We start from the raw sequence: 25,678 nt of genomic DNA on the forward strand, positions 1-25,678 counted from the left end.
TTACAAGGACCTTAATATAAAGCGTTACTGACTTTATTAAATTCAAAACGTTCCATCTTTTGAAGCAATTTGCTTGCAGCATGTTTTGGAAACAACGATGTGTTGCTCTTTATCTGCAATCCAAAATGCCTCCAAATTGTCAAAAAGACAAACCAACATCAAAAGATATTATATATCGGTATGGCAGTATTGTCTCAACTACATATCTCTTTCTAAAATATATCGGCATAATTCTTAATACCGATATACCACCCTGCCCAAAGTAGAGTGTCATTGTTTATATATTGCTTTCTAAATTGCTGATTGACATTTACACGCCATCCAGGCAACAAATAACCCTTTACCCCTGCTGCTGAAAAAAAATCCTAGAGGAAACACTGCATTCCTCCATTAATTCTGACATTTTATTGTGAAAATCATCATCAGGCTGTTAATGGATTATGTTCAAGTGCTTTTATTACCAGATTCTCATCATCCTTTATCTGGTCTAAAGGGCACAAATAGAAGGACAAAAACCAATAAAATCCACTTCACCTGTGCTGTCAGAGTTCATAGTAGACTGCTAGAGTCATTAATTGTATTTGTGGGTGAAAAACAAACAAAAACAGTCATATATTAATCACATCTTAGGTACAAAGTCTAGTCTTTTAGATCCAGAGCTGGAGAAAGGACGTCACCGGACTAAGATAGATGTTGATTACTGCTGCGTCGACCCTTCTGTTGTGTCCGTGTTGCTTACAGGAGATGTTTCGGTCTTGGCGGCTTTCGAACTTGAGCGGTCAGACGAAGGCGAAGCTGCGTCTTTACTCTTCCGTATTTGTGCCAGTTCCTTTGCTGAAGGCGGCCGGACGATGCAGAAGGCTCTTTTACCTTCTTGTTGGACGCTTGGCTTTGCAGCAAATCCCACCATCAGCTCACTTTGTTGCACCATCTGCTCCAGAACCACGTCCTGTTGGAAATTTAAATAAAACACACAACTGTTTAAGATTTTCTGTGTATATAATAATAACAATAATAATCTTTATTTATAGAGCACTTTTCAAAACAAATGTTACAAAGACGAGTTAAAAACGAACAAAAAACAATAGATATTTGTAATGTAATGGTAGAAAATGAAATCATTCTTAAAGTTTAGGTAAAATCAGAAAAGACCTTCTGAGAAAAGTTTGTTTTAAGAAGAGACTTAGAGCCTGTTTACACGATTTTATCAGATGTGTTCCACCGTTGTGTTTCTGTCTAAAGCCGGGATGGGCAACTGGAGGCACCCTCACTTGAAGTGGCCCTCAGTACAACTACATGCATTTGAGCATGAAATCTTAAGTAATTTTGTGCATTTTTACACTGCACTTTTATTTCTTATTTGCTTCAAACCTTTAATATTCCTATTTATACTGTTATACATGCATTTGAGCATTAAATAAGTTAGTTACTGCACTGTAAACATATTTAAAATTGCAGTTTCATCATATCTGGTTAAGTGTATGGTCCTATATGTGGCCCTGTGGTAGTGTCCATGAAAAATTGTGGCCCCCTCCAGCATTTAAGTTGCCCATCCCTGGTCTAAAGGGTTGAAAATGCAAAAGTGTCTCTGATCAGCTCACGCTGGCTCTTGTTGCGTACACATTTAAGTAACATCCATGTGCAGTCCAAGCAAACGACAACAAACATGTCGGACTGTTTCCATCAGTCAGACATTGAAGTTGCCCGAGCAGCTCTGAGAACTATCCAGGAGTCATTTCAGCAGATAAGCAGAATGATCACAGATAATATAACAGATCAGAGAAGGCACATAAATTAAAGGCATTAATTAAAGGCTATTTTGCGCTACTAGGAAGAGAAATAGGAGAGCTCTGTATATGTATTTTGTATATTGTACGCGTTTTTTTTTTGTTTTTTGTTTCGTAATTCTCTGCTTTTTTTACATCATGGCCAGGGGACTACAGATGAAAACTAGCCTTCTGGCTAACTCTGGCTTTTTAACCATGTGTAATCATGTGTTTTATGAAATTGCACTGTCCCCTTTTAAATAAACTAATAATAACTAATAATAATAATCTTGGTGGTGTTGTGTGGCGGTGCTTCACAGCACCACCTAGCAACCTAGAGTGCATGCTACATTGAATTTCAGACTTTTGCGTCACCATATGCATGCAGATTTGCCCCTAAAGACGCTCGTCTAAACATGGAATAAAAAGTGAGAACGCAATGTCACTTTTGCATTTTCTGTCCAGAGCATCTCCATCTAAACAGGGCCTTAAAGGAGTGTGTGCCGTACAAAGGCAGAGAGCACTTTAACAGATAAATGAGGGATAAAATAACTATTTTTATGTAGTTTTAACAATTGACACAAACAATATTTGTTCTTTTGAACCAATTAGAAAGTTTCAAAAAGTAATTATTTACTAAATACATTTAAATATGTGATTTAAAGCTGACTTAGCCGCATCAAATCATGTGACAATGAACATCACATCAAAAATACTACATTTTATGGTACAATCCTTAATGGTGAAACAGATGTAATTTTGTTCAATATGTGTGTGAAGACTCTTTTGGTCGTAAATGCCCAATGTGTCTCCATGAAATAACATTTTTACAGTTGTCTTTCACCCTCTTTGCCGTTAACCCTTTATCAGGCAAATAACTATATTTGGTAACTTCAGGTAATACTTCGAGAAAAAAGTTGCAAATTCATTAGATTAAAGTGGCAAATCTACAAGAAAAAAAGTCGCAGATTTAAGAGATTTAAAGTGGGAAATCTATGCGAAAAAAGTCACAGATCTACGAGAAAAAAGTGGGAAAAAAGCAACTTTTCTCTCAGATTCAACACTTTAACTCTCATTAATCTGCGCATTTTTTTTGTCGTAGATTTGCCGCTTTAATCTCGTAAACTTTTTGCTCAAAATATTATTTTCGTATGTTTTTTTACACATTCTGGCAGTATGTAATATCCTCCAATATTCTCTAGGGTTGAAATTTGGAATTTGCAAGTATTTCAATGAGTGCCCTATGAAGGGTTAAGGTAAAAGTCAGCGTTGCAGTTTAGGAAAATGTCCCCAAGAGAATGAGAGGAGACAAAAGAGTTGCAGCTTGAATGATCACGGTGGCGTTTAAGGGTCTTTGTTTCCTCACCATGTTTTCTACAGTTGTCCCGCGTGCTGCTCGCAGAGTAATTCTAACATGGTTCTTCTTCTCCAGCCAGCCCTCCACTTGTTTCATCTTGGTGGAGAAATCATGAGCCGAGATGTTGGACGTAAAGGAGAGCCCTTTCTCCTGCACAGTGGCTGTGGAGAGAAAACAGTCAGTACTGATTTTCATGATGTGTGACACTGTGTTTAATAGGGTTGTCAAAAGTATCGATACTCAAAAAAGTATCGATACTAAAACGTTTTATCCGGATACGATACTCATTTCAAGTATCGATCCAAAAGTCAACCTGCAACCAAACAGCAACACACAGCCGAAAATATTGTTCTAATTGTTATTATTTTGTATTTATTTATTTATTGCACTACCTCAGACCTGAAGCTTGTTATCATAGTTGCAGTTTCTTTTTGCACAACTGTTTTTTATTATAAATATTTAACCTGTGGTTCTGTTAATTTTTACATGTTGCATTTTTCTTGTTAATAAAAATATTTGTGTTAAATTTACCCTACCCAACCCTAGTGTTTAACCCCCTGGAATGAATCAGGTTATACGTCCAAGAGCTGGAGGAAAATAATTACCTGGAAACTCAACATAATGGAGGTGAGGTACACAAACACACCCTCAATTTACAAGGTTTCAACTGGGTTTCTCCAGCTCAGATTTAAGATTTTTTAACAACTTTTTTAATGCCTCTTGGGATGAAATTTAAGTCCAATTTTACAATTTACAGTAACCAAAACTGAAGAAAAAAACATGAACCAACATCATTTACTTAATGTAAGGGAAAAACTTGCGCAAATATTTATTTTAACATCAAACGTGAACTGGGAAATACCTTTTTTTTTGGTTAGGGAGCTTTGAAAAACTTAATATACACCAAGCTTATATGCAATGCTTTACGGGTTTCAGTTAAATCATTTAAACAAAATAAATGTTACAAATTATTTAAGACATTTACATTTATTTTTTTAATGAATTAAATGCTGTTTAAAACTTTTTAAGGATCCTCATGAATTCTGTTCAATAAAGCTTCTAATGATGGGATGGACCGTGCCGAGGCTTCTTGTCAAGAAATCCAAGAAGTCTTTTATGAAGCGCGTATCGAGGCTTGGTATTGTTTTTTTATAAAAAATGAATAAAGTCATCATCATCACCTGAGTATTCATCAGCACAATTACTGTCTAATCTATTGAAAACACTGCAACAGTTTTAACATAAACATCTCATTTCCTATTGGATTGCATCATACTGACAGTTTTTTTCGACATTAATAGACTCTCACCATTAGCCACACATTATTTACATACATTATGAATGAATGAATGAACCACACAAAGTAAAATTAAATTGTTCTTGGCATGTTCAAGCCATGTATCATTCATTCTTTCCATTTTCAATTGGCAATCAAAAATCAAATAATGAAAAATTAACTGGTTATTTTGTTATTTGTTTTTTATTATACACAAAAAACGAAACAAATGTTGTTTTTTTCATATTTTAATATTAGGCTCAGATCAAAAATACGTAATAGAAAAACGGGCACCAGGACTGAATTTGATTTTAATATTTAATTGGTCGGGTTTATGTGACCCGGAAGTTTGACTGCATCAAGTGAGCCGTCATTCTCTATTCTGTAGTCAAACCAGCCGTCCCTATATAATAATAATAATAATAATAATATATAATGTAGTGACACGTATTGTGATATTTACGGTGAATTCATTGAAACTGCTCCAAGTGAGCTGACATGAAGGATACAATAAACAAAATAACCTGTCAATTGTTCATTATTTGATTTTTGATTGCCAACTGAAACTGGAAAGAACGAATGATACACGGATTATGTTCTATTCCACGCTGACACTGTTGCAGGACAGACAAGAGGCTATCACAAATAGTTGAAATGACAAAAAAGGTTTTGACCAGCAGGGGGGTTTGTGAGCACATGAAGCCTCGAGAAATTAACCCTTTTTTTTTAACCAATTGGATGGAAAGCTTCAAGGCTTCATCTGGCCATCACTAAAAGCTACTTTACCACCAAGAAAACAATCCTCCTAAACTGGAAAACAAGAAAAAACTGAACATCACACACTGGAAGAATCTGTTAGAATAGACCAAATCTCAATGGAAAAAATGTCAGCGTCAATTAATCACAATATACCCCGATTCAACAAAACTTGGTCTACATTTATTAAAAAATTCACCTCTACAAATGCCTGATCCCAATTCCACAGAACTTTGCAACACACCCTTTTTTCCCCCCTGAAATATCCACACATATATACAAGCACTTATAAATACAAAGTACACACACACTCACACACACATACGCATCTGTAGCATTTACATAAAATTCCCCCATTGGTCTGTCTGTCTGTCTGTCTGTCTGTCTGTCTGTCTGTCTGCTGATTTGCTTATCAGCATATATGTATGGCCACACAATAACCCTCCTCCTACCTATTAACTATCAGAAATCAATGTTAACAACTGGTGTTGTAAATATCTACTTTTTTAAAATTTTCTTTTTAATTATTTACCTTATTTTCTGTTTAAAAAAGCTACTTTACCTGGGACTAACTACGATTCAGATCTGGTTTGTTGGACAGAAAAAGTCCAACATTTTGAACCACAGCATTAGATTAAAGGTGTGATTTGGATCCCTTAGATCCAGGACGCCACATACCTTTTGCTTTCTCTTTCTCCCGCTGTTTCATCTTTTCTTCGTGGGCCTGTTTTCCGTTCATCAGCTTGTAGACGGGAGGATCTTTACGATCATTGAGCAGCACCAGTTTGAGATCCAGCTCGTGCATGAGGTGGAACGCCTCACCGCGCCGCATGGTGCCCAGGTCCTCGTCTGAGTTACTGATCACCTGTATCATAGGATGCGGGATCTTACGGGCAATAGCGCTGGCTAAGGCTTGTCCTTGGAAGGCGGCCTTTTTTTTCTTTGGTGCAGGAGTCTGTTCTGTGTTGTCTGCAGAGGTGCAAAATGGAGACCATCTCCAGGAGGAGGCAACGACGCTTGATCTTTCAACACAAACTGTAGATCTTGATGCTGGTGTCCAGTAGCCACGGCTACCGCTACACGCAGCTCTCAGCATCCACCTCACACAACATGCAGACATACCCTAGGTTTGAAATCAAAGAGAGAAAAAACAAAAAAATTAAGCTGCCAGATGTGTAGCACATTGCATTTTATATCTTACCTCTATTTTATCACAATCTTAGAGTTATTTTTTTCTGAAGGTGTCTGCTGGAAATAACAGATTAATGCAGATTACTGTTCATATTTACATAATAGACATCCGACCAGTGGTGGAAGAAGTATTCAGATCCCTTACTTAAGTAAGCGTGTCTTTTATCTATTTTACTACTTTTAACTACGTCTATTATTTGTTTTACTATGTTTATCTGTTTGATTGTATTCTTTTATTTATAGCATAATTTTAGATTTATACGCTTATTATTTGTTGCCGATTGTTATATGGAAATGTTTGTTTTATTGTTGATTCTATGTACAGCACTTTAGAGACGTTTTTGTTGTTTAAATATGCTATAAAAATAAAGTGGATTGGATAGGATTGAAGAAAATTAATACCACACTGCAAAATTACTCCACTACAAGTAAAAGTCCTGCATTCAAAACTTAAGTAAAAATACAAAAGTAACAGCATCAAAATGCACTTAATGTATCAAAAGTAAAAGTCTTCGTTATGCAGAATGGACCCACTCAGATTGTTAAATATATTCTAAATATATCATTTATTATTTATATTTATATTATTATTTGTGTTGATGCATTTATGTAAGCAGTGTTTTAATTTTGTAAAGATAGGACTAATTTTATCCACTAAATATACTGTTATGAGGTTTAATTAAAGACATGTCAAATCAATTTAAATCTATCATGTTTTTTACGTTAATTCTCGACCTGAAAAGTAACTAAAGCAAAGCAGGCTAAAGAAGTAACTAACGAGCAAAAAGTACAATATTTTCCTCAAAATGTTGTGGAGTAGAAGTTTAAAGTTGCATAAAATGGAAATACTCAAATAATTAAATAAATCAATATCAATAATGGACATGAAATCACACAGAGAAATCAGTGGAAATCAAGTGAAATTGTATCTATGCATCATAATAAACACAATGCATCAACAGTCAGTTCCCCCGGTTTTTGTACTAGATGTACCAAATCGTCACACTGTTAAAATAATCGCCTAAGTCATTTTTTGTCAAAATTGTTTTGTTTTTTTGCCTAAATCATCTCCTCATGACGCCAGCCACCTATGGTAAAATCATCCTCAGTTGATCAGATCATGTGATTTTACCCCTTTTAGATCATTACTTCTTTGACAATTTGCCACATTCATAGTCATCAGATAAGAACCCAGCAAAGAAGAGGGAGAGGGAGATTGTTTAGTTATCAGTTTAGTTTATCAGTGTTTTATTGTTGACACTAATATTGGTAACCCTTTATTTTGAAGGTGTCTACATAAGAGTGACATGAGTGTGTCATAAACATGACATGGGATGTGTCATGAACATTAATGACACTTTGAAGTAACATTAATGCTCATGATACTTGTCATGTCATGTTTCTGACAGGCTTGTGTGACTCTTATGTAGACACCTTCAAAATAAAGTGTTACCATATCTTGCTTAAGTCACAAAGGCATGTTAAAGGCATGTTACATAATTTACACACAGTGTTATTACTATGCCAATAGCCATCCTATGTTACATCCTTTTTGAGTGAAATGATCAATAAATGTCATATGTTACACTTTTGGTGACGTTTTTTGTGTTTCCTGCAAAAAAAGAATTAGTTGGGCGATTATTCAACAGGGTGACGATATGGTTCGTAAAGCACATGTTAAGCAAGATTGTGGGCTAAACACATTAATGCACGCACACATGGCGAAAATAGACAGAGACACGCGAATGTTGCCAGTAAATAATGCACCAAAATGTATAATCTGTTGTTGTTTCTACTCACTGTTTATCAATGTCGTTTATTCATGCTCTAGGTGACTGCTGCTGTACCTTCTTCCGCCATGTTCTTCTTCATTTACTGTCAGTAAGAAAAGATGCAGCATAGAAGCAGCGATGCTGCCCTCCAGCGGACAAAACAGGACTCGACATCACTCCATTAAAGGGTCAGTTCACCCAAATGAATTAACCTTTGGGCAAAGTTTGTTGTTGGAGCTATTTAGTTCTTGTTAGTATTTAGTTGTCTGTTTAGTTTATTAATAACAATGAGTATTGTTTGATTATTCTAGACGTTTGTTTATTTTGATAATATTTTGGGTAACGCTTTATATTAAGGTCCTTGTAATAACCATTAATCAACAAGTAATAAAGCCCTTGTAAGTCCTTACAAGATGCGTATTAACATTATTGTGTGTTTATAAGCTTATATAAGTGTTAATAATGGCATTACAAACACCCATGACCCACCCATTATGTCTTTGCCATGCCTTTATTAATCTTATTTTGTTTGCTTATTGATATTAAAATATACTTTATTGCTCATCTATTATAAGTTAACAATAAGTTAACTATGCTTTTTGCAACTACCGGATCTAAAGCGAGAACAATGCCTTATTACTTGTTAATGAATGGTTATTAATGACCTTATTATAAAGCGTTACCATATTTTGTTTTTCTAGTTAATTGTTTAGTGTAATAATCATTATTGTTTTGCATATTTAGTTTACATATTATTTTTGTGTTTTATGGAATTTATTTTTTACCAGTGCGAAGATGAGTAGCAGGAACCATGTTTCTTTGTTCTCTTTGTTTGCTTGCTCGCAATGGATAAAATAAACCTTTTGGAACTAACAATCATGCATGGACTTCAGCTTCTTTGCCTGTGTACACCACAGGCCCATGATGCATCAGTGGCATTTTGATTAAGTTTGTTTTAAGTTTAATTTTGTTTGTTTTTTCGGACAAAATTGCCACTACATTTGTTTTTCCACTTATAGAGGCTTAGACTCTAAATTAGATCCTTTTTTGTTCAAGACAAACTCATCTCTACTCCCCCTGCAATTTTTTTGCTGTAGTAAGTTTGTCCCAAGCATAGATCGGAAAAAAGTCTGCTCCCTACCCCAAAAGTTTATTTTAACTAATAAAACTAAAAAACTCTAATTGCAATGGCTACATAGAGTTTACCCCATGAAAGTGTTGTTAAATAAATTTAAAGTTAACATTGAGGTGGAATGTGGTTTTTGTGATCAGAACCCTATCTCACATTTATTTTGGTCTTGTGAATTCACATATAAACTCTGGAAGGACATATTTTCACTGGTTTTACTGCATTATAAAGATGTCATATTTGGCTGTTTTGATCACAAAAAGAAGGATGATGATGCATATTTTCTTATAAAATAAATTTTTCTTTTTGCCAAATACCACATACACAAATGCAAATTTTCAAGTAAAAAACAAAATGTCTTTATTTTTGATGAAGTCAGAGTTTGAACAGTATATCTCAACTCTCTCCTGTCCACAAAAAAAAAAGCTGTAAAGACTACCAACTTTTTTATTTATTTATTTATTTTTAGATTACTTTATTAATCCCACAATGGGGAAATTCAACCTCTGCATTTAACCCATCCTTTTTTTTTTACACACTTATTACACACTTTTTTTACGCACTTATGCACTGCGTTTAATGTCTTAACATGTAATCTTACATCTATTTAGTTTTTACTTCATTCTTTTCCATTTAATTACTCTTCTATTGTATTATTATTATTATTATATTTATTTCTATACTTTTTTCGCATTGTTTATTTTTCTGTAACTCATTTCTTCTTCTTTGTAACTGTGCAATATATTGCTGTTTGATACAAATAAGGGAAAAAATAATTTTAAAAAATTCCAGCTTTCCATCCATCATTATTTAATAATTTATGAATATGATGTATTAAGTTTACACTTGAAAACATTTAAATGAGTTAAAAGTAGTGTTAAAGGCACAAAGTTGTGAATTATACTGGCTCTAAAAGCTGAGATGGCAAGGTATTCTTGATGATGTTTTTGTTAAACATTAAGAGTTATTAAATTCAGTCCCTAACATGCTGAACAAATTGCATCTTGCATACAAGCTTTATGTTGTTGTTTTTAGTTTGCATACAGATGGAAAGCTGTCTTTCTCTCAGGAACTGATCATTTGCAAAACAAAATTCTTGCAGCGGGCAGCTATGCAAAGTCAGTGTGACAACACACACACATTCATGTCATCAGAGGGTTTGGGTGCTTCTTTTACAGTGCTGCTCTGGAGTGCTTGACTTTTACTTCAACCAGAGAAACGTACGAGTTAAAAGACTTCTACGCTGATAATTTTAGGGAAAAGTACTTTGGAATAATGCTTTTTATTTATCTCCTGTAGCAGCAAGTGGATCATATATCCTGGATGAGATCTAATGCCATCAAAGGAAAATGAGCTGGACGTCGTGGGTTCTGTTTGTGGGACTTCTGTGGTTTTATTTTGCTTGTAAGTAAACACAACCTATAAATAATTACGTCTAGTAGCCCATATTTTTCTCTTTTGGAATGACATTTTTAAAAGCATGAAAATACAGAACAGCAGAAAAATCTTATAAATATTGAGGTATTGATGCTATTGTGATATTAATCAAGATATTGTGTTACAAAATGTGTTTTCCTCATTTTTAACATGTTATCTGATTTGATTAAAGTACAAGTACGAGGCAGTTCCCCCCCAAAATTGTGATGTTGTCTAAGATATAACAGAATGTGATGTCCTTTTTTTTTACATTTATTGGATTCAAAAAATATCCAAAGACAGTATAATTCATGTTCAAACTGATAAACATTTATGTTTTGTAAATATACACCCTGAACTCTGAATATGACGCCTTCTGTTTTATTTACATTTTATATAGCTCCCCTACTTTTACTGAACATGTGTTGTATTTTGGCCCCTGAAAAAGATGTAGCCCCGTAGAGAAGACTGAACATTTCCTCATTGTGGGACTAATAAAGGAATATCTCATCTTAAGATAAACCAAAATGACAACTTTATTGTCCATTTTGCCTTCAGTTTCATCATAATCATGTAATTAAAAAACATAGAAAACCTAGATTAGAAAATACATTGCTTGGCTAATCACTCAAATGTATTTAAAATCATAGGCAAAGATGACAAAAAGTGTCCATCATCTGATTTCGACCTTCCTATGGTTTCCTAGCGCTGCCTGAATAAAAATGTTTCCCTTTTATTTTTTCTTTATTCTTTTACTCTGTTTTTGCTTTATTCAATTTTACATCTTAATTCACATCTCATTCCTGCATTCCCATTAATGATTTAAGCAATTTTATAGTCAATACAGTCCTTCAAGTCGCTGGTTATCCAATATTTATTATTATGGAATATTATAATCATTTTTATATGAAATGTAAAGAATTATTGATATAAAAGGGGAAATGTTTTATGAGAAATCAAAGAACTTGTGTGCAGTCAGTGAAAAACATAATGAGAACAGGAAGCGGACGGCTCGTCAGAACATGTAACACTGATTAATCTTTTTCAGAGTTATTACTGAAGGTATTACTTTGATAAAGCCATATATATGATGTACAGGTGTATGTAAATTCACAAGGGTTGTCACAGAAGTCAAAGTAAATCTGCCAGTTTCTTCCTGATAGTCTCTCAATTCCTCCTTACAATCCCTTTTCAGCTTTTCCCATTTCAGCTGGGGAACCGTCTGGACATAGAAAATGTTGTAATCCGACTAAATGCAACTGTTTCAAAGACTGGCTGAAACCTGAGACGTCACATGTTGTTGTTCTTGATAACTTCACTGGCGTCATCAGTGCATCAAACTACAATAAAAGTAAGTCAAAACTATGATAAAGATTTTATTTCCAGTAGCTGTTGAGAAACAAAGCATTATGATATACATGGGGAGAAGGTTGTCCCTTTTCAGCTACACATATAGTCATGGAAAAAATGATTACACCATGTTTTTCTTCAATTTGTTGTTCATTTTAATGTCTGGTACAACTGCAGGTACATTTATTTGGACAAATATAACGACAACAACAAAAATAGCTCATAAGAGTTTAATTTAAGAGCTGATATGTAGCCATTTTCCATGGTTTTTATTGATAATAACCAAAATCATTATCAAGAAAACCATGGAAAATGGCGAAATATCAGCTCTTAAATTAAACTCTTATGGGCCATGACTGTATGTTAAGCTTTATTTATGTTTTTGAAATAGAAAATACTATAATATTATTATTATTATTATTATTATTATTATTATTATTATTATTATTATTATTATTATTATTATTATTATTAACAGTATTGTCTATGTCTCCAGTCTATGTCTGCCTGTTTGGCCCTGTGGATGAATGTAAACTTGGTTGTTAAGAGTTCCATGTTGGGAAATTTGCATAATTAGCATTATTACCTCACTATCAAGTAAAATAAAGATCTAAAGTCAAATTCAAAAAGCATTACAGACTTTCATCCACAAGGCCAAAACAGACTAATATTCTATTCACCTTTCAATGTTGATTAAAAAGCAAAAATATAGCATATTCTTCTTCATTTAATTACAGCCGGAAATGATGCATGTCCACCGGGCACCGCAGGTCAGTTCAACCATATCGATAAGATAAATTTCAGCTTTCCATCCATCATTATTTAATAATTACTGAATATAATGTATTAGGTGTACACTTGAAAACATCTAAGTGAGTTGAAAGTTGTGTTGAAAGCACAAAGTTGTGAATTATACTTGACTCAAAAGGTGAGATGGCAGTTACTGATACTAATAATTCTTGTAAATGATGAGGTCAGATATCTCATGCATCCACTAAACAAAGTAGGGAGATTCTGATTTCATCATCTGTAGATATCACATTTTGTTTGTCTGTAATTCTGTTTTCTGGTCACTGCTGTAACATAATGTGTAAAAGTACGCAAGAGGTGTAGGAGTTTCATGAAAGAACTCCCTCTGACTGTGTTCCTTACCTCTTAGCAGACCTTGGTTTGATCTTTTTCCTGCAGAACAATCCAACTAAGCGTGAGTACAACCAACTGAATACTGGATTGAAAAAAAAAACACATTTATATCAATAATTCTGTTAATTATTTTTGTATTAATATAATTCACAGTATAATTCTTGTTCCAACAGAAAACAGGAGTGAAATTTGGCCTGAAATAGATGGAGATGAACTGCTCATCTCAAAGATCCACACCAAGAGGAAGATTCATCTGTATGTCCTAAAAGGGAACTGCGACACCACCGATTTCTGTCAAATTTCCAAGAAAGAGTGTGTCTTCAATCACACTAGTGAAGGTAAAACATTTCATTTCAAAACATTTTTACAGTTCAGTCTGAAAAAAATTAAAGCCACTTAAGTTGCATAATGTTACTTTGAATGCTAAGAAACAGAGCTAAATTTTTTTTAAATAGATACAATTACAGATACAGGTCATGTAAAAATTGTAAGCTTGCAAAGACAAATCTAGCCTCTTAAAAAACAACTTCTACTAAAAAGTCTATCACTCACTTTTTTTTATAGTATTCCTCAGCGTCAGCTGCTCTTAAATATACTCAAATGACTAATTTAAAAGACGGTGTTGATTTTAGGTGCTTACTTTCTGAAAAAAGTAACATAACATACCATAGTAAGTTTCACTTTCCTTTGAAATAGTGGATGTGACTTAATTCTGACAATGTTACAGTGGTGGAATGTAACTAAGTACATTAACTTTAGTACTGTACTTAAGTGCAATTTGAAGGACTTTACTTGTTTTTCCAAATTTTATGTATATACTTCTACTCCGCTGCACTTTGAGGCAAATATTGAATTTTTTACTCCACTGCATTTAGCTTTAGTGACTTTTCAGGTAAAGATTCAACATGAAAAGCATTTATTTTCAATTAAACCTCAGAACAGTATATTAAGTAGTTAAAATGAATCCTATCTTTACAAAATCAAAATGCTGCTTACATTAATGCCTCAATACAAATAATGTAATATCATATTTATAATATATAAAACAATCTGAGTGGGGCCATTCTGACGAGTTATTTTAAGTATATTTTGGTGCTGATACTTTTGTTCTTTTATTTAAGTAAGTTTTGAATGCAGGACTTTTACTCATAGTGGAGTAATTTCACTGCTTGGTATTACTAGTAAGAGATCTGAATACTTCTTTCTCGACTGCAATATTTCCATCAACAGGACCTTGCCAGATTAGATGTGTGGATACAGGGACCATATGTGAAGAGTCTCATTATGCTAAAGAATTATGCATGAAGAAGGGTGAGTTCCTTTTAGATAATCAAAGAATAAATGTGAATGTTAATTTCAGGCTTTTTTTGGTCAATATAATGCACTACATGCTGAGGAAACTGCCTTTAAGACACACAAACTGTTGATAACTACAGTAAAGTTCATGTTACAGGTGAAAAGTTCAAAGAAAGGTACTTCATCAACATCAGCAAAACAAGCAACAACTGTGGCAACTGCGATAATCCAGTGAAAGAGCCGGAGACGGATATTCGGCTGAACACCACAATTGAGATCATCAAAGGAGAAGAAATTGACGCTGCCCAAGCTGCGTAAGACATGCGCCATGAATTAATTAAAGGGATAGTTATACATTTATGGAAAACATGCTTTTATTAGCTTTCGCACAGAAAGTTTGATACCACTGGAGCTTGAGCACAGGGGAGATTACTTTAATTTAGCATAAAGTTTGAAGGCTGGGGGAAACAGCCAGCCTGATTCTGTCTAAAGGTTAAAAATCTTCCTTGGAACAACTCTCTAACACTCACTGATTGTATCTTGATTGTTTGATATGTGGACAAATCGGCATAAATTTTCCAGGAGACTTCGCCGTGCTGGCTGTACTCATCTCACTGGATACGTCCCTGCGGCTCAAACCTGCGGCCAATTTTTCCCAGTGGCCACTCAAATAGGGTTTTTCCATTGCAGGCGGTTTCCAGCCAGTATCAGGCCAGTGCCCAATTATTAACGGTTCTTTGTTTTAAAACAGGTTCCGGGAAAACAGGTTCCACTGCGGCACCAACTTTTTTTTTCTTTATTCGTAAAGATTATATTATACAAACAATACAAAACACATAGAGCAGACATTTTGAAAAGTTACAATAATATGCAGTGCCAGGGGTTTATGTTGGTTTAGCCAAGATTGATAAAGAATGTAAAAAATTCAGTAAAAAAAATAAATAATAGTATATATATTCATTAATCACATACTCAAACAGATTCAGTAAATATGTTAAATTTGGAGCACAGAATTACAGTTTTTATAGCTTTTTGCTATGGGGCTGGGGGCGGGGGCTATCGGAGCAATAAAACCAACTCGGAGCCGTTGAAAGAGACCAACTAAAATGTGTATCATTCATTTATTCGATTTGTTTAACTCTAAAGTGATTGATAGCATGCTAACATTAGCAGCTGGTCATAGTCTGCTAACGTTAGCCGGCGATTGATAGCGTGCTAGCGTTAGTGGGCTAGCAAGACCAAGACCAACTCGGTGCCGTTGAGAGAGACCATTTAAAAACATGTATCATTCATTTATTTGATATGTTTAACTAGGGCTGCACGATTATGGCCAAAATGATAATCACGATTATTTTGATCAATATTGTAATCACGGTTATTAATCACGATTATTCATCATGGTAGGGAAAACATCTGTATTTTTATTGCACTACTTTTAAACAAACAATAGGAACAGTTTTTAGTGTGTGCACAGAGCGTCCGGTGCTTGTTGTAAACAAACAGAGATCGCTAAGTTAACACCTTCTGCAGCAGCAGCACATACACACTGTACTGCCACAGAGCTAACTGTTAGCCTATTAGCAATCTGCAGACTGGACGCTAAGGGGTTAACATCCCCTCTGGCTCTGCAGCTGGGGAAAGACTGCAGTGGGACGATTCCGTTTTTCAAGGGAAGGTTGGCAACCCTATAAACAGACGTTAGCAGTGACGCAATGACGTGGCTCTAGAGCCTGTGGAAAACCAAACACGTTCGGAGCTGGTTTGCAAGTTGTGAACCACAAGAGCACTGGCCGGGCTCCCACCGGGCACCGGCTCCCCGTCAAAAAACCCTAAAGTGTTGCAGCAAAAAAAACCTAACTCCATAAGCATTTTCCCCTATAGAAGACAATAGTGAAAAAAAGACGGGACACCTCAAACTGCAGACAAGTTAAATTATTATTTTTTTGATGTTATATTTGTTTGTGATTTATAAATCAGTGATGAGATAATGTAAAGTCTTTGGGATGTGAAGGAACTTGCCAGCAGGGCCAGTGGGAGAAATACTGCTATGCATATTCAGTTAGCCACATAATGCAGATAAACCTGGAAGCCAGAAAACCATGTTGGCCCATGGGTCAGATGAGCAATTGTCAATGGACTGAATAGGCGGCATCTTTTGCTCCGGTATCCAGTTCATATAATATATATCCACATTTCTGCTGTTGTTCATCAAGTGAACTACTAAATAGTTAGTGTGCAAAACTGTGAGGAGATGTGGAAGCTATAAATACAGATCAAATCCTTTTAGGGTGGGTGTGAGGAGAGGTGGGTGGTTCAATAAAACACAGGACTTCGACCAATGTAAACTCATTTTGAGTCAATTTCTGCACGTGAATTTGTCATCTATGCAATCGCTGCCAGTAGTTACATACACAATGAAGCTGAATCCTGTTTTTTACCCCCTAAACGTGATGAAGTAGTTCTGTGTCACAACAATAACGTCATGTTTAAAACAGCAAGTCATATTTCCTAAAAAAAAAACCCATTGTCCATACTGTTTCGTAGGATATGTTTGGAACCCACACACACCACTATTTGAGAACGAATTAAGCATATAAGATTAATAACTAACTTTAGATTTGTATGAGGCAGATTTTTTTTTAACTGTGCTAGGCTGCTTCCAGCCTTAACATGAGCCAATCACCTCCCTGCTCAAGCTCCGTAACAACTCTATAAAAGTTCAAACTATCGCTGTGCACATGTAAATTAAAACAGAGAAAATGTTTTTGGGCTATTTTATATGTTTATCATGGTAATCATCGTAAAGATGTATTTTTTAACATTGAATATTCTTCCAACAGTGAAGTCATGAACCAGATGCCCAAATACGTGAAGTCCTTCAACGGCTCCTCAGCTGCGATAACGCTTGGAGAGGGCATCACCGGTGTCATAGTGAAAGAAGCAGAGCCTCTGGACTTCGCCGATGTATCCTTTGCTTATTCGATGCCAAGTGACGACATGAAGGTGGGTGCATTTTTTTTCTCCATGCTGCCCCGTTGTATGACTTTAGGTCTTGTCCACACATATGAGGGCATTTTTGAAAACACAGCTTTTACTTTGGTTTTTGCACACATGCAAATGGTGTTTAAGGTCACTGGAAATTGAGCTAATTATACATCCATTCTGCAGTCAGGTAGCCTTCCAGCTTTTTTCAGGCTTCTGATTGTGCAACAACTTCCCTTCCCTCGGAAGATATGAATCTTTAAAAACAGGTCTTTTTGTGAAATATAACTAGAGCATGTTGAAGTGTATAGTTTCATAATTCTTGTGGCTTTCAAAACAGCACTGTACACAACTTTGACATCAAACTTGTGCTCTTCTCTGCAGATTATAGAAGACAAACGCGCTCTGGCTCAATTTTCAAGATCTGTTACAGTATCAAAAGAGGCTTTTCAAAAGGCTTTGGATATGAACATTAGTGTACCGTTTGCAGCTATTTTACGATTCTTCAATCTGACTTCGGTAAGAAAACAAATCTCCGTTTCACCTTCAATGATACAGATGTTCATATTCATATGTAATGATGTTACTGTTTTGTTTTTTCTCATTCATTTTCAGGATGAGAACAACAGCACCATTTTAGGTAATGAGATCTTAGCAGTGGAAATGGGAACCACAATCGCCAATCTCACAGACAAAATGACCATCTCTTTCCAGAATGTTTCATATGTAAGTTTAAAAAAAAAAGTTTTTTTAAAATGTGTATTACTTCTTTGAGGCACATTTTTAATGCTGTTTTGTTTACAGGAAGGATATCCATCTTGTCATTCGTGGAACGGTGAAGGTAACACTAAACTTTGAAATGATGGTGCTCTCTATCTCTGTAATTTATTTTCTGATTTTAAGTCTTTTTGCATGCTCTGTTTGCTGCCTTTTAGGTAAACGACCCAACTGGACTGAGGGCGGGTGTGTCACAAAAACAAATGGAAGCGACATAACATGCGAGTGTTCGCATTTGACATTTTTTGCTATTTTGCTGGTGCGTTTTACTTCTTTTGTGACATTCTCATGACATACTTAGCTTTGTTTTTTCAATTTTCATTCCTCAGTAGATACATACAGTCAATTTATTTTCCATTTTAACGCCTGGTACAACTAAAGGTACATTTGTTTGGACAAATATAATGATAACAACAAAAGTAGTGTATTGTAAATGTACTACCTCTCTGAGTGAGAAACGTGGATTAAAGACCAAGTCGAAGTTCAGTTTAGTTTTCTTTATTATCAAACATCAGAATACACTGCCTAGGTATAGCGGAGGAGAACTTTGTCCAATCTCAAAGGCTTCTGAAAAAAGGTGTCCCTCCAATGATGCCCTTGTTCTCTCTGGCTTTTCTGTCTGTGTTTAAGATCATTTAATTCTAATGTTCCAGCCCATACGCAATGCAGTGAGAAAGAGCATGCTACTTTTTAACCTTAAAAGGATACAATCTATACTTGTTTATATTCAAAAATTCCAACACCTCTACTATCTGACAAATCCCAGATCTTTACAGTTACAATTATTCTGGTTTGAACCAGTTGTTACAGTTCTGCTCTGAACAAAAGGTCAGACCGGGGCTTCTCTTAGTAAAGCAGAACTCTAAAAGTAACATAAAATATACTACAGTAGCTCATAAGAGTTTAATTTAAGAGCTAATATCTAGCCATTTTCCATGGTTTTCCTGATAATGATTTTGGTTATTATCAAGAAAACCATGAAAAATATCTATCTATCTATCTATCTATCTATCTATCTATCTATCTATCTATCTATCTATCTATCTATCTATCTATCTATCTATCTATCTATCTATCTATCTATCTATCTATCTATCTATCTATCTATCTATCTATCTATCTATCTATCTATCTATCTATCTATCTATCTATCTATCTATCTATCTATCTATCTATCTATCTATCTATCTATCTATCTATCTATCTATCTATCTATCTATCTATCTATCCGTAATGATATTCATCATAAATAATCCTGATTTAAAACTATTGCTCCTTGCAGACTCCTCTTAATGAAACCATCTCCGTTTCTGACCTGAACACCCTCACCATGATCTCCCAGATCGGCTGTGGCTTGTCCCTGTTCTTCCTCTGCGTAGTCCTCTTCATGCACTTCCTCATGAGGTAACAATAACACAACTTTATTTATAAAAACAGTTAGTGTGGAGCAAGGCCACAAGTTATTAAAATAAGGTGAAGTTAAATCAACTCTCAACAGCACCGTATCCCGGATTAAAATCTAATTTCACTTACATTAATAACACATACATTAAAGTGGTGAATCTGGGTGAAACAAAAGTTGTTGTTTTTTCCACTTTTTTCTCGTAAATCGCCGACTTTTTTCGCACAGATTTGCCACTTTAAATCTCTTAAATCTGCAACTTTTTTTCTTGTAGATTTGCCACTTTAATCTAGTAAATTTGTAATACCAAATATAGTTCTTTGCCTGATAAAGGGTTAAATTAATGAATTCATATAAGTGCCACGGATAAATGAATCCCTTGGATATTATAGAGCTAGATACGGCGCCGCCACTCAGCCTTGAAGCCAATTTTGCCAAATTTAAATATACTTAGTCTAAAAATAGTCATGCCCACCATGTTATTTTCTTAAAATTATGTTTTTTTTATTGTTTAAAGTCTACAGCAACCTAAACTATACTACATAAAAGAATGTGAATTCAAAGTATTAAAAAACAAGGGAGAAAGAAGATTTTAAAAAATAGATGAATAAAATGAATTCCAGTGTTATCTAAATCTCCCCAGAAGGGCGAGTAAAAAAGAATATAAAAATAAATTGTAAATAGGAATAGATTTAAATAAAATACAGAATAAAAATGCATTACATAAAGGTTGCAACATAAATACTTGTCTTTACTCCCACCTGACATGTTAAAAACAAAACAAACAACAATATGTCATATAACTATAAATGGATAAACATTAATAGAATAATCTTTAGCTGAAGGTTGTTAAACCCTCAAAGTCCCACAAAATATGAGGAAGTTTTGGAGAAATTTTCAGGTGATTCACCTTATAAGTTTGTAGCCATAAATACTGAGATATATCCTCTATAGAGACGCTTAAAATATCCATGCAACAGAAAAAAACTCTGCTGAAGAGCTGTTTTGTTCCACAGTGCGTGTTGTCAAGGTTGATGTAAATAAGCCAGTTCTTATGTACTCTGCCGCACTAGTAAAATGAGACAGCTGAATAGTAGCTTCATTGTATGAGGCTGATACCAACAGCTGCGCTATGTACGTAATTAAACCTTTATGAAAATAAAGCTTACCGCCTGTCCTAGCTGTGTATGATCACAGAACACTCCTCTGTATTGCCATACATAGAATCATAAAATATGGAAATAAGTATTACTTGTGTGACCCAGGTTTTGAATAGACCTTTCAAACAAAGTTTGCATTATGTTTGCATTGTGCTGTTATAAGTGCAATACCAGTATGCATCCTTTTCCCTTCATGCAGTCAAATAACATTTTAAAATAACAAGAGTATGATAAATATAAAGAGGTGGTCACTGAAGTGCAAATACCACACTGTAAAAAATACTTTATTAGAAAGTCAACATGGTGAGCACAACAGGAATACCTGTAGTGACGAAGTTGTGTTGGCAACTTTAAATAATATTGTTGACTTAAGGTCTTGTGTTTGTTTTACCCATAAACTTCCCCTTCTGTATAGTGGTGAAGACAATGTGGTGCAGTGCCCTTTATGGTGCCCTAACAGTAAAGAAAGGGTGATAAAGTGCCTTCTATGTGCCTTTCTAAGTCTCCAAAGTTACAAAAACAACTACAAAAGCAATCACAATATAGGATAATATGAGAAAAACAATGAAAAAAATAGGTAACAATAACATTATACCCGCGACCCAAGAGCGGATAAGCGGTTAAGGATAATGAATGAATGAATGAATGAATAACATTATATAATATAAATATAACAATATAAAATAAATAAATAAGGTGTGAAAGGAGTAAAGTGGGGAGAGTGCAGTGTAATATACAGATATGGATGTATTGCACATGATAATGACCATAATATAGTCTGTGTTGTTGAAAAATGATAACGCACATGATGTCAGTATTATTCAGTCTGATATATATGCTTTCCTCCCTAAAATGCTGAATGCTGAATATGAGAAAAACAATGGAAAAAATAGGTAACAATAACATTATAACCGCGACCCGAGAGTGGATAAGCGGTTAAGGATAATGAATGAATTAATGAATGAATGAATAACATTATATAATATAAATATAACAATATAAAATAAATAAATAAATAAGGTGTCAAAGGAGTAAAGTGGGCAGAGTGCAGTGTAATATACAGATATGGATATATTGCACATGATAATGACCATAATATAGTCTGTGTTGTTGAAAAATGGTAATGCACATGATGTCAATATTATTCAGTCTGATATATCAGCTTTCCTCCCTAAAATGCTGAACTGTCTGTTAGGAAGCAGAACTTTATGGGCACTCAAAAGAAAAATATACATCATGTTCGTCTCTCTTCACAGGAGGACCAAGGCCAATATAGCCACACACATTCTCATCCACCTGGTTATAGCCATGTCCCTGCTGAACCTCTCTTTCTTGGTCAACAACATTGTGGCAGAGATGAAGAACTCTGTGGGTTGTATCATCATGGCGGCTGCCATGCACTACTCCATGTTGGCCACTTTCTCTTGGTTTGCTGCACAGGCCTTCCACCTCTGTCTGCAGCTGTATGTCGGGGGCAGTATTACAATCCGCCACTACCTGCTCAAAGTCTCCATCATCGGTTGGGGTGAGTGCACGTAGTTGTTTTTTTTAATTTTAATTTTAATTACATTTTTTATTAATTTAAAGGAAACACAACATCAATCACCAATGGACAAACACAGTAAAACAAAAACAAAAAAACAAACCAAAAAAAAGAACGACAACAAAATCACAAAACCAACCTAAATAAATAAATAAAACTACAATAATAAATAAGAACTTTAACACATTAAAACTAAACAAGACACAAACAAACATCAAACATAATTACCACATAAAACATACAGTATATCAGTAAACTTGATAACCTAAGAGAAAATAATAAGGGGTTAAGTTAAATGCCAGCCTTCCACTTCAATAAACCTTTCCCACCTTTCCAAAAAACGTCCAACATCACCATTCCTATTAGCAATATAACCTTCCAAAAAAACAAAAACAAACATTTAATAAGCATCCTAAATTGATTAATATTCAAAGAATCTGCATTGACACCTTTAAAAATAAATCTTTCCCCAAAAAGATAATTAAATTAATAATATAACTGCTTGTCTCTGTAACATCCCCTAGTATAACAGAAAATAAATCACATTCAAAACTCAACTTCATTGCAGTACACATCCTCCAAAAGACAGAGACAACATGACAATACCAAAAAAGATGTGTTGTTGATTCAGGTTCCATTGACACGTAGTTGTTTGACCAAGTTGTTTCCAAGTCAGAGGTTCATTTTCTCTCTCTATTTCCAGTTCTGCCTGCTGTTGTTGTGAGTGCCCTGCTTGGCCTCGACATGTATGGTGAACAAGCAATCAACACTAGTGACAGTGGAGACAGCAGGGCCATGTGAGTCTGTGGATTAGACATTCAAAACACAGGACGTACCATAAAGGCACATTTTCATTTCTGACATGTCTTTCTGTTCCAAGGTGCTGGATAACAGACAATAATGTGCACATGTATGTCAACATCGGCTACTATGCAGTGGTCTTCCTTGTCACCTTCACCACCTTCATCATCATACTGACCTGGCTCTTTTGTCTCAAGAGAACCAAATCGGCCAACGCAGAATCTGGCAAAAATGGAAAAAATATTGTAACCATCATGGGTCTGTGTTGCATGCTGGGGGTCTCTTGGGGTTTTGCTTTCTTTGCCTACGGACCCCTCCGGATCCCCGCCTACTACATTTTCACAATCCTCAATTCTTTCCAAGGTATCCACAATTCTAATTATAATAATCTTTCAATATATCACTCTTTAGCATTATATCCTGTTTTATACTCACTTATCATGTGGGTGGGATTTTATTATGTTGCTCACAGGATAAAGCTGCTTTCACTGTCCGAACCGCAAGCCGCTTTTTTGCCATCTTTGGCTTTGTATTTCACCACAATATATATTAGTCCTGTACCGCTATGGGATCAGCACAATCATGGTTATAAAAAAAATGTCTTTTGTGCAGAATGACACAGTTGACATAATGACATAATTCATTAAAATGTCATAATTAAAAAATAAAAAAAACGTGATTTTAAAAAGTTGATTTTCTTCCTAATATATATTTTTTTAAACAAGAAAAGGAAGATACATGATACACTGGAAGAAAATGTCATTCATATTTACAACGCTTTTCAAGTGCCCACAAGTGTCATGAATATCGGAGGGGAAAAAAGGGTCTCCACATAATAAACATGTTGACATTTTTCCATTTTTCCGACCTCTCCTCTCAGCTCTGTGTAAACAGATTTTCATTGAATATTTTTGTCACGTGACCGTTCATCTCAGCAAAATCAATAATGGCTTCACAGTGTCGCTGAGGAGCAGAATTTAATGTTTTTAACATGATCTAGTTATATATTAACAGTTTTTTTTTAAAGATATTTTTGGGCCATTTTCAAGGCTTTATTGAGAGTGAGAGAGACATGCGGCAAAGGGCTCAGAGTCTGATTCAAACCCGGAATTTTATTTTTCTAATGGAAACTTTTGTAACCTATGTTCCATTCGAGGACTGTCAGAAAGTTCAGATTTCAACGATTGTTTGAATTGTCTGTTTTTACGATCTTTCTACAAGGTTCATACACTTTTTGAGTGGTCAAATTCAAGCACTTTTCAAGGACTTTCTAGGTCCATTTTCAAGCTTTTCCAGGACCTTACAACGGTTGTAAGTTGCATGTTTTAGATGAGTACTTACATGGTAAAAGGGGTAATTTCACTCAACCATACCGACAGCGATGGTTTTACACTTTTAACAACCAAAAGTACAGTTTGCTAATCTCAATATTCAATTCATTATTTTTTTCATTGAACATGTCAATGTGCAATCTATAGTCAGATTGCAAGAAGTACAGTTAGAATTTAAAGCATTTTCAAGCACTTTATCCAAAATCCAAGCACTTTTTAAACCTTGAAAAATACAACATTAAAATTTAAGTATTTTCAAGGATTTCAAGCACCCGTACGAACCCTGTTTCTATGATAAGCTGTATATTTTTTGGCGATATCTTAAAAAAAACCTGAGAGCCAAGCTGAAGCAGCATATTCAATGGAATTAAAACAATGGAAGACTGAAAATAAAACCCACCTACATGACCATCGAGTGTAAAGTAACGTTAATTTCATCGGCTCAGCTAGTTCTTCAAATGACTTTCTCTCTTTGCCCGGCAGGTTTCTTCCTGTTCATCTACTACTACAACACCAGCCACTCAGGAGAGATAGTCAGTGCCAGTCACTCTTCCAACGCCACGTCCATCAGCACTCTTCATTCCAACATGAATCCTTACTCCGAACCACCAGACAAAGTAAAAAAACCTTAGGAGGTGAAGATGGTCAGCTTGAAGTAGAAACTACAAGCAAGTACTCGGAACCTGGGAAGTTTGCTGATATATAACACTGTAATAGACATATCCCTTGACATATTTACCGATAATCATTAGTGTATAAGAACATAACTTTATTATATTGTTTAATTTAACTTAGAATTCAGTTTACACAATTTCAGTTAGGTTGAGAAAAGGATTAATGACTTTGAGAACTTTTTAAAACAATAATGAGCAGTTATAAAAACATTTTTACTGTCTTATTGAAGACCTGTAAAGAAATATTAAGAAAATCTGAATAATCTAATTCTGTGTCAAAGTACCTTATTAATAGAGTAGATATTTGCACAATTTAAAAAATAAATCACACCATTATCATTTATATGTACATACATTTTTCATTAGAAATATAATACAATATCTCAATATAAGTCAAAATAATTGCAATTATATATTTTCCTTAAATATTGCAGCCTTAGTTCTGAAGAAAATAATGTGTTAATGTTTGCTATTAATTTGAAATATTTTACTTTTTTTTTTTAATACGCATATGTAATATTAAACAGCACTTTATTCAAAATTGAAGCACTTTTCA

General features: G+C 34.7%; 2 protein-coding genes across 3 annotated transcripts; one reads left to right on the plus strand and one right to left on the minus strand.

The window, feature by feature from the left end:
• Positions 1-438: 438 nt before the first annotated feature.
• Positions 439-8,230, minus strand: mtif3 (mitochondrial translational initiation factor 3). 2 transcript variants are annotated; one of them, XM_059356759.1, is made up of 4 exons: positions 8,147-8,230; positions 5,834-6,278; positions 3,133-3,284; positions 439-949 (listed from the first exon to the last, which is right to left on the minus strand). In XM_059356759.1, the coding sequence occupies exons 2-4, from the start codon at positions 6,273-6,275 to the stop codon at positions 698-700; spliced, it is 846 nt and encodes a 281-aa protein (XP_059212742.1). In that variant the 5' UTR covers positions 6,276-6,278; positions 8,147-8,230; the 3' UTR covers positions 439-697. The 2 variants fall into 2 exon arrangements, with proteins under 2 accessions (XP_059212742.1, XP_059212741.1); XM_059356758.1 differs by having other exon boundaries at positions 3,133-3,287.
• A 2,135-nt stretch (positions 8,231-10,365) lies between these two features.
• On the plus strand, positions 10,366-25,080 carry LOC131990718 (adhesion G-protein coupled receptor G2-like). Its single transcript, XM_059355833.1, has 17 exons — positions 10,366-10,651; positions 11,859-12,014; positions 12,751-12,783; positions 13,176-13,217; positions 13,330-13,494; positions 14,387-14,467; positions 14,610-14,766; positions 17,293-17,455; positions 17,819-17,953; positions 18,050-18,160; positions 18,239-18,275; positions 18,370-18,470; positions 19,494-19,615; positions 22,030-22,298; positions 23,020-23,113; positions 23,197-23,480; positions 24,932-25,080. The coding sequence occupies exons 1-17, from the start codon at positions 10,597-10,599 to the stop codon at positions 25,078-25,080; spliced, it is 2,154 nt and encodes a 717-aa protein (XP_059211816.1). The 5' UTR covers positions 10,366-10,596.
• The last annotated feature ends 598 nt before the right edge of the window (positions 25,081-25,678 follow it).

This window comes from Centropristis striata, chromosome 18 (assembly GCF_030273125.1).
Source record: "Centropristis striata isolate RG_2023a ecotype Rhode Island chromosome 18, C.striata_1.0, whole genome shotgun sequence".
Lineage (NCBI taxonomy): Eukaryota > Metazoa > Chordata > Actinopteri > Perciformes > Serranidae > Centropristis > Centropristis striata.